The following is a 9,990-nucleotide window of genomic DNA, read 5'->3' as shown; positions in this document are numbered from 1 at the left end:
ATCTCCCAGCAGCAAACCTACTGTCATCTGCCGCCTGGTCTCCTGCCTCGAACTAAATCTCAGTCATCACAAAGTGCATTTGTGGATGGGCTGGGTAGAGCTGCTCCCAAAAGGCTGAGGCTGCATTGGTGACTCTGTGGCCCCATCTGGGGGCCCTGCAGCAATCTCAACTCAAGAGCACACTCAGGTGCAGACAACCTCACTGTAAAATGCAGGCACCTCAGCCCCGATGCAGTGGCCTGATCGCTCGGCCTCCTACAGCTCCTAATGTGGTGGCCCCAGTGGGTCCCAGTGGCCCATCCCACATCCCCGCACTGTGCTGGAGGTCAGGTCTGCTCCACTGATGGGTAGAGAACAAACCACCTGAACAAATGAGATGGGACCACATGGCAGCTGACTTATTTCCAGATTTCCAAAAAACAGATCATTACCTCACACAGATAACAGAGGTCTTTGAAATTCAAAGATCCATATTAATAATCCAAGGACCCATTCTGAGAGTGTTTTTGTTTGTTTGTTTGTTTTGTGGTATGCGGGCCTCTCACTGTTGTGGCCTCTCCCGTTGCGGAGCACAGGCTCCAGACGCGCAGGCTCAGCGGCCATGGCTCACGGGCCCAGCCGCTCCGCGGCATGTGGGACCTTCCCGGACCGGGGCACGAACCCGCGTCCCCCGCATCGGCAGGCGGACTCTCAACCACTGCACCACCAGGGAAGCCCCTGAGACTGTTTTTGATAATTCTATAATCTCCAAATGACAAGAACTAGCTTGGGATTAAAATACACATTTCTAAGAACAAAAATGATTTCAAATAAAGATTGGTTACTTGAATAAAAACTTCATTTTCTTGATATTTATGTGTAAAGAGCATCTTCGGGTGTTTATTAGTCATGACACCACAGGGCAGGTGGACTGATCAGATGAAGAAACCAAGGCTCCGGAAGCCTTTCCCATCACACCAGCAGAACTTGGTCTCTGGCTATGTCTTGGTTCTGAATTCATTTCTTTAGAAGTTGGAGTCATCTCCAAATAAAACTTGTGTGTTGTTATTGCATCAAGAAGAGTGCCTGACATATACTAGGCACTCCATAAACATTTGCTGACTAAATGAATGCTGTTTAAAAATATCCAAGAATGCCGCATTGTTGGCTCTTTTGAAACAATTTGCTACAATGTAGAACAGGATGCTTACCAGACACAATTACCATTACACTTCACATTGTTTATTAAGCATTAAGTCACATGGCAGAACAATTTAAAGACCATGGGTACAATCTCAAGTCCCATAATTATAGATCACGCTGGAAAATATTTCAATAACCCTTTATTTACCACCACTGACAACTTCAGGGGCACAGAAACTGATGATTTTTTAATCAACAAAAGTCACAACCAAATAATGAATACAAGCTATATCCACTGGGGTTAACTTATAGCAAATATTTCTTCATTGATGAGAAGCTGAACAGATGTAATCACGAGGTTCTTCCTGGATAACTTGGGAGAAAGAAGCATGGGCCACATTCAGACTTGGTTCCATGAAGCTGAGATGATACATCTTTTCCTCTCATTCCAGTATTCAGATCACTTCAAGTTTTGATCTCTACAGGGAAAAAAAAGAACATGAATATATGGCTGTATTCAAAAAAATGCAAAAATCATTTCTGCCACTGAGATCAGCAAACACTACAAATCAGGCTGTCTTCCCCCGGGAGAGGCTTTTACCAGTACAACACTGATTACATGCAATAAACGTTTGGAAGACTTAGCACTGTACATAACACAAAATAAAATGAAAATTAAGTTAAATACTTTTAATTGTTTACTGAGCTCTTAATATGTGCTTATGTCTCTTTTAGGCACTGTATAATGTACTGCTGGAAGAGGACATCTCCATCTCCATCAGACTCTTATTCATCTTTATTTCCCCCAGATTTTGCACAATTCCTGGCAGAATGGATGTTTATTGGCTAAATGATTGAATAGATTAGTTTGATCATGCTGTAATAAAGTAATATATATATAATAGGTTATATATCACATTTAAAAAGTGATTTTTAAAGGATTCAACTGACTGGTTGATTGAGTCAGGCTACTGTGGGTAAACTTGGCCAAAATACTCATTATCATCTTTTTTGTTTTCTCCGAGCATGTACCTTTAACAATGAAGCAAATAACACCTAATTTTAAAATACTAAATAAAATAGTGTAATTGCACACACACACACAAAATGTAAAAATTAGAACTTTGTATACTCCTCATTTGAACACAGAGAAGGAGTATACTCTTTCTCCAACTGTACAATGGAAAAGAGTTTGAACTGGAAGAAATGAGCTTTTATTGCCAATCTGGCTTCTCTACGATACACTTTATTAAAGTCAACTAGAATCTTGGTCCAATTTCCTACCTTTTGTCAAATGGAAATAGTTCCTTCTTTCTCTCAGAACTATGACCACTAGATTTGATATAGCCTTACATAAGCACAAGTAAAGCCAAGGTATTAAGATTTTCATTACTCTAATTAATCTGACCAAAACAACATACATGCATGGTGATTTACTATTGTATCCTACATTTAAAAAAAATTAAATCCTTTTGTTTTTAGCTTTGCAATTCGTAGCAAATATAATGACTCCACAGTAATTGTGGCTTCTGTTGGAAACGTGCCTCTGTTTCTGATTATTTTTCTGAGCTACAGTCTCTTTCTGTGTTGTTTGGAGCATATGGGAATAAGATATGACGAGATACACAAACATAGGGATGCAGATATGTTCCTCTGGAGCGTTTGCCTGATGTGATTTTGTTTTGAATATATCTTATTCCCCTCCCCCCCCCACACACACACACCACACACACTCAGGCTTATTGCGGAGGAGTGGAATAATCTGGAACTATGGGCCTCTCCCCAACACCTTTCAGAGATACTCAAGCTGTAACTGTGGCATTGCTCTGGGAAGGGCGGCCCCTCAGCTTACGAGCATCCGACCTTCAGGAAAGGGCTTTGCCGAGCCAGGAGGAGGACCTGGTGTTTCAGGACATGTCCTGACAGAGGAGGTGGGTCTCTGACCTCACAGGTCAGAAGCCTGGATGGACCTCTCCCATAAATGTAACAGTATTTAGCTTTTGATTTTTTTGAGCACTGTAGTATCTCCGATATTCACAGTTAAAGTTAAGAGCCCAGAAGATCAAGTTGTGTGCAGTCAGTAGACTCATCCCATTGCGCACTGAGGGTCTGCATCCCCCGTGGGTGACGACAGATGGGCAGTGAGCAGGGAGAGAGAGAAAGAGAAGCAGAAGCTCCCACCACCTGCCTCCTCCAAGTGGGGCGAAAGGCAAAGAGACAGAAAGCAAGACGGTGGACAAACTCTAGTGGAATGATTCCTAAAATAGCTTAATGCCAAGGCTCTGAAGACTCTTACGGTTCTATAGACATCATTCCAACCTGTTGCCAACACTGCCTTTGTGCAGATATTTTCCTTAGAAGTCGCCTGCCCGCTGTCTTCAGGGTTCCTGTAACGGATGCCCAGTATTCTAGACATTTCCTTTCTCTGAACCACCATGAATTTGGTCCTTCCTGACAGCAAACCAGCAGTCATGTCAAATTCCTCTTTGAATGTTTTCATTCATTTTCATTTATCTACCATTTGCCAGTTTAACGTATAAGCTTGTTGCGATCGTAAGTTGCCTCAATGCAAACTGAAGAAAGCTGAGGGGAAATCATAGGCATATGCGATTGATGGTCTCGAATAAAAGCATACAAAGCAGAAATCTATCAAAGTTACTCAAGATTCACTACAGGCTATGTTCCCTCCACTTCTCCGGACCAGACAGGGCCTGGTTGTTGTTTTTTCTTTTTTAATGGAGAGTATTTTATTTTATTTTATTTTATTTAGTTTTTGGCCGCACTGCACGGCACGTGGGATCTTAGTTCCCCAACCAGGGATCGAACCCACGCCCACTGAATTGGAAGTGTGGAGTCCTCACCACTGGGCCACCAGAGAAGTCCCGATAGGGCTTGGGTTTAGCCCCGTCTTTATATGGTGGAGGAAATCTGACCCCGCAGCACAGCTTACCCGCCTTTTCCTCCTTCTGTGCTCCCAGCAGGTCGGTCGCCAGCCCTCGGATGTGCTCCCAGGCCAGCTGCACATGGGCCGACTCCACTGTGCGTGAGCAGACAGCAAAACGCAGCACGAACCGGTCTCTCAGGTGACAGGGAACCAAGTGGATTTTCTTGGCACTGTTTATTCTTTCCAGAAGAGCTTCGTTCAGTTTGTTGGAGCCCTGCAGGGATTGAGAGAGAGGGGCAGTGCTCAGATCTGTGGGGACCCAAACACTCACCACCAAGTGAGGCCAGCGTTGGGTGACACAGCCCCAGAACAGTGAGAGAGTCACTTCACCACTGGCCTTTCACCTGCAATGGTAGAAAATTCAACTAAGTAATCATTACGTGGCCCTGAAAGAGGGCAGCCCTCCCACAAGACAACTTCTTCATGTTCTAGCGTGCGGTCAAAAGATGAGCCTTCCGTGATCCAGGTTTTTAAAGAAAAAATGAAGATTCCGAGACATGCTATCTACAAATGGATGAGATTAAAGAGTAGAACTGTTTAACGGCACCAGTGAAGAGAAACATTCAGAAGAATTCTCAACAATACAGTAAGTCCCCTACGTACGAACTTTCAAAGATGCAAACGTGCATGTCCAATCACGTAAGTTAGATCATGTGTCTCGCGTACATCGTCAAGTGCGTGCATCATCTACAAGTGGTTGTGCTTCTGTGTACTTTACAGTACTGTACAGTGTACAGTAGTATAGTATCTTTATTTCAAGCCCAGGATGTCTTCAAGCAAGCCTAAGAGCAGCGGTATACAGCCAACTGTGTTAGTTGGGTACCTAGGCTAACTTCGTTGGACTTACGGTCAAACTGGACTTTCGAATGTGCTCTCTGAACAGAGCTTGTTCCTATGTAGGGGACTTACCTGTATAGAAAATGAAGCGTAATAGTCAACTTCTTGCTAGGATCTGGGAAAACTGTCCATGAACTATGGACCAAGGGACCACTGGTGGACCTCCCTCTGGAAAGGAGCAACCCAGCAAACTTGGGCAGGGAGACTGGGGGCCCACGCCTCACACTAACTGGACCAGATGGGAGGCACGTATCACACAGACCTGGGAGCCGTCCCTCTCCTGCCTGGTCAGTCCCGTTATCCGTCATAGTTGCCCCCAGCCCTCTCGGTCTTCATTCTGTTTCCAGGCAGTGACTCCACCCTCATGAGCCTTAGAGTTGTTGCCGAAGGGCCTGGAAGTGGGGCCCAGAGCCCTGGGTCATGTGACCCTCAGTGGATTACACTGTTCCTCTTCTTGCTCCGTCTCGAGGGCGGGGAGGATGGCGGGAAGGGAAGTGTCCTGGTCAGCCGGATGCCAGACACCGGCCTTGTGGCCGCTGGCTGATGGCCTGCACGGGGCTCCAGCTGATGCCCCGTGGACAGCGCATGGGCCAAAGGCCACTCAGAAACTGCTGCCGTGCACCAGGCCCAGACAGAGCTGGACCTGGCTCGAGGATGAGGATGAGAAAGAAGAAACGGTGGTACGAAAGGATGGACTCTCACCAGGAAGACTTCACAGAAGAGCAAAAACCTGAAAATGACGTATGTAGGAAGTAAAAGCAAGTCACTTGGGAAAAAGTTGCTTGCCATTTTCGAATGGATTGGACAAGATATATTTTCCACGAGATGGAGGCAAAAAGCCAAACAGAGAAATCCGTCTGAGATGTAACAACAGAAGTAACAGCAAAGACGGACTGAGCAGGTGCCGAGTGGGATCGGGGAGGCTGGCTGAGATGAGGCGGGGGAAGGAACTTGGTGCCATGGCAACAGCTTATCCACTTCAGGTCAAATAAAGACCATGCACACGTTGAGCCATGGATGATGGAGAGGACTTGACATCCAGAATGGGCAGCCACGGGGCAAAGAACAGAATAACAAGATAGCCAATGTGGGGAGCAGGAAAGTGAGCCACGACGCCTGGATAACTTCCGCCCTGAGAAGAAACTAGATTCGTGGAATGGAAGTAACAAGTTTCACAAAAGACATATTTTTCTTTCTGAAAAGCCCCTGGGCTTCCTGGGCGGGAGGGCACACCATGCTGCCCAGGAGAAGAGTGGGCAGGGCACACACAGGTGGCTTTGGTGCCCTCGTAAATGAGCAGGAGAAAATAAAAGTCTTGACTTTGACAACATTACACTCAGTGAAAGAAGCCAGTCACAAAAGGCAGCATATTGATGATCCCATGGATATGACTGTCCAGAGCAGACAGACGCACAGGGACAGGAAACGGATCCGTGGCCCGAAGGATGGGGGCTGGGGTGACTGCTGGTGGGTGTGGGCTCTCTTTGGGGGAAAATGAAGATGTTCTGAAGTTAGATTGTTGTGAAGGCTGGGCAACCCCGTGGATAGCCTAAAACTCATTGAAATGTATACTTTGTATGGACACAGTGTATGTCACATGGATTATATCTCAATAAAACGGCTAAACATTAAAGAATTTAAATCCTACAGGAACCCTGGCAATAGAAGCAAAAACAACTGATTGATGACAAGCAAGTCAAAGCACACGTGCCACCAACGCCAGCGCGGACTGAACTGCCCCATCCGGTCACCCCAGGGACCTTGCGCCAGCCTCTGCACACCTGTGCTCAGGCGTCTCTGAGTGACGCGCCGCAGGGACCTCACGTCTCCCTGCCAGCTCTTGTGTCCGGACTCTGCTCTCTCTCTCCTGCTTCCAGGCTTTTCCATGGCTGGTTCCTGCCAGCCTTCAAAGCCCCAAGGATCTCTGCAGGGAGGGGAAGGAGGAGCAAAGGGCCACGTTTGGCCGGGCAGCACTTGCCAGGTGACTGAGCCCGTGGTTCCTTCTCCTGCTGCCCTCTGTGGGCTTGGACAAGAAGGCCTGTGGGTGGCATCAGCTCTGCAAACAGAACGCTAGCCAGAGAGCAGGCAGGGCGTTAGGCCCCAACCCGGCTTCCTTCACACAGGGCAGGTTACTAAGGGTCCTGTGCATGCAGCTCCTCTGGGGGTCTTTGGAGCAATGTCGTCATGATTCCCAGCAAAGGTGGCTGAGACCCTCAGGCAGCAGAATTACAAAGCCCCAGGGACCAGCACTCCTCCAGCCCCTGTGTGCACACCAGCAGCCTGAGGGCCATGGAGGGGTCAGCGGGTCCCTGGTGGGCCCGAGACTGGCTTCTCACAGACTCCCAGGTGATGCCCATGCTTGTCTAGGGACCTTGCTCAGACAAGTGAGCCCGTGGGTGGGTCAGTCCTTGGAGGGTTCCAGTGGCAGGGATGGATGGATAGAGAAGAAGGCAAGCATCCTCGGGCCGGGTCTACACAGGCAAGAAGTCTGAGCACCAGTGAGAAGAGTAGGTGTCCCGGGAAGTCAAGGCAGGGAGGTGGGAACAGCAGGCTGGAAAATTCGGGGGGAATCCACAGTCTCTGGGGAGCTCGGGCGAGTTTTGGAGCATGGACATAATGAATGAGAGTTTCCTCTCTGTCATGCTCAAAGAAAATTCAGACGACTAAGTCGACTTAGACGTACCTTTAGCCGGAAACAGACCAGCCCCAGAGTGACTTCTGCACAGATTTCAAAGCGGGGGTCCTGGCTCACCAAGGCCTCGAATTCGTGGGACAGCTGGACATGCTGCAAAGGGAAGGGACATCTGTCTGAGTTTCTCATCACCACTTGGTTCAGAGCTTAGCCACCTAGAAAACCATATTAGACCACACGTCTAATATCATTCCTTGATAAGCTTTAGCCATTTTCTTCAGCACTGACGTCACCCACTCCCCAGCTTTCCCCGTGCAGCTTGAGAAACTGGTTACAAGGAGAAAAGGGCGGAAGTCTTCAGAAAAACACCCCTCCTCATCTTCTGCTCAGGGGACCGTTTTCATCCTACCAAATAATCTTTTATAATTTTAGGATAAATGCTGTCAAGAGGGATTTAAACATTCCAGAAGAGAAACAGTGGCCGACGTTGGCCGGGGAGCTGGGCACTTCACCATCCTGCTGTCGTGCTGACCCGTGACACAGGGAATGACACCGCAACCACGCCCATTCTGCAGACCAGGAGACCGAAGCTGATTCGGATACCAGAGCTCCAGGTCTGCCGCTGTTTGTTCTACCACAACATCTGCCACCAGAGCTGAGAACCTCATCTGTCCAGGGCTGCCTGCTCCCCCTGGACCCACCCCCTTACTAAACGGCTCAATGTTTACAGAAACCAAAAGCTGATTCACACAGTATGTGATCTGAGAGCCAGCTGGCGCGGGTCTCGGCACACATGGAGCACGTCCTAAACCCTGGTATCCAGCGCGGGGTCACTGGCAGGGGCCTCGGGAGCACCTGAGCAGAGATCGTGCTGCTCCAAGTGTTGGAACAGACACACTGTTGGAATGAGTGGTCCCCGGGCCCGGGACAAACTAGAGGGCTCCAGAGACTGTGCTGGCAGGGGTGCCCTCGAGCTGGGTCCTGAGGAGATGCCCACCTGCCGGGGTGTATCCGGCTCCGGCCACTCCGTCCCCTCCTGGGAAGGCAGGGCCGGTCCCTCTCAGGGAGGCTTGCAGGGCTTTTCAGGAAGCGGCGATGTGATCACACCCAGCTTCCCCTGAGCTTCCAGCTGGAATCACTGTGGCGACATAAACCACCTGTGTTTTGCCTCCTTTCCCCAGAGCAGCTGCGTCCTCATCACTTTTGAGCACGGGCCCTGCAGTGGGCAAGAACTCGTGGACTCACGCACACGTCCCTCCTAGTTCTCTTCCCCACGGAGGGCCTCCAGGTGCTTCATGGCCCCCAGAGCAGCCTCGTAAGACAGATGGATGCTCGCGTGTGCGGCACCGCAGGGGCCCAGGGCCTCTGATCGCTGCCACGTGCCCTGGCGCAGGGGAGGGGCCTGGGGCCGCCCCCCGCCTGAAGCTGCACTGCCACCAGAATGAGACACTGCAGGGTGCCCCGTCCCCTTGATGTCTGAGGACCTCTGTCCATCAAGGTGGGCCCACAGGTGAGGAAGGATGGCCAGATGGGAGCAACCAGCTGGAAATCGGCAGGCCTTCCGCAGCCAGTTAAGGGAGCAGGCCTCCTCTGGACTCACTGTCCTCGATTGTTAAAAAAAAAAAAAGAAGGGTATACACACTACTCTATATAAAATAAACAAGAAGATCCTACTATATAGCACAGGGAACTCTACTCAATATCTTGTAATAACCTATAATGGAAGAGAATCTGAAAAAAAATAGATATATATGTACAACTGAATCACTTTGCTGTGCACCTGAAACTAACACAACATTGTAAACAAACTTTACGTCAATAAAATTTTAAAAAACAGGGCTTCCCTGGTGGCGCAGTGGTTGAGAGTCCACCTGCCAATGCAGGGGACACGGGTTCGTGCCCCGGTCCAGGAAGATCCCACATGCCGCGGAGCGGCTGGGCCCGTGAGCCATGGCCACTGAGCCTGCGCGTCCGGAGCCTGTGCTCCGCAACGGGAGAGGCCACAGCAGTGAGAGGCCCGCGTACCGCCAAAAAAAAAAAAAAAAATTAAAAAAAACAAAGCAGGGTCGTGGGGCTTAAGTCGATCCATGGTTCTCACATTTTAGCATACATCCATCACAGCCACCTGTTTGCTTGTTAAGTAGAGGTTACTGAAACCCACTCCGAGAGACCAAGGCCGTGCACGTGCTTCTGGCCGGGGGGTGTAGGAGGACGTGCAGCCCACGCAGCCCAGTCTCTCCCGTTCTGGAAGTTTCTGGAGGAAAACCTACTGCATCCTCATCACCGCCATTGTGGACTGGACCTCACTGTGGGCCAGCGGTGGCTCCCCTGGCAGCTAAGAGTGTTTGTCACTTCGACAGCCTCCTGGAGTGAGAGCCTTCAGTCCCCGTGAAGGTGTCTAAAACACCCAGAATCGTGCATTGAGCATCTTATAAATGCCCCACTCTCAACAACC

The 9,990-nt window shown here is 49.2% G+C and overlaps 1 protein-coding gene across 1 annotated transcript in view; it reads right to left on the bottom strand.

Moving 5' to 3' along the window:
- Positions 1-2,970: 2,970 nt before the first annotated feature.
- DDC (dopa decarboxylase) overlaps positions 2,971-9,990 on the bottom strand; it is a 62,337-nt gene continuing 55,317 nt past the window's right edge. The window contains exons 12-14 of the mRNA XM_060108817.1: positions 7,587-7,688; positions 4,073-4,280; positions 2,971-3,041 (exon numbers count right to left, since the gene is read on the bottom strand). Coding sequence (XP_059964800.1) covers positions 2,971-3,041; positions 4,073-4,280; positions 7,587-7,688 — 381 coding nt within the window. The remainder of the gene's footprint in view (positions 3,042-4,072; positions 4,281-7,586; positions 7,689-9,990) is intronic.

Source organism: Mesoplodon densirostris, chromosome 9 (genome assembly GCF_025265405.1).
Source record: "Mesoplodon densirostris isolate mMesDen1 chromosome 9, mMesDen1 primary haplotype, whole genome shotgun sequence".
NCBI classification, from domain to species: Eukaryota; Metazoa; Chordata; class Mammalia; order Artiodactyla; family Ziphiidae; genus Mesoplodon; species Mesoplodon densirostris.
This window is presented reverse-complemented; position numbering and strand designations above follow the sequence as displayed.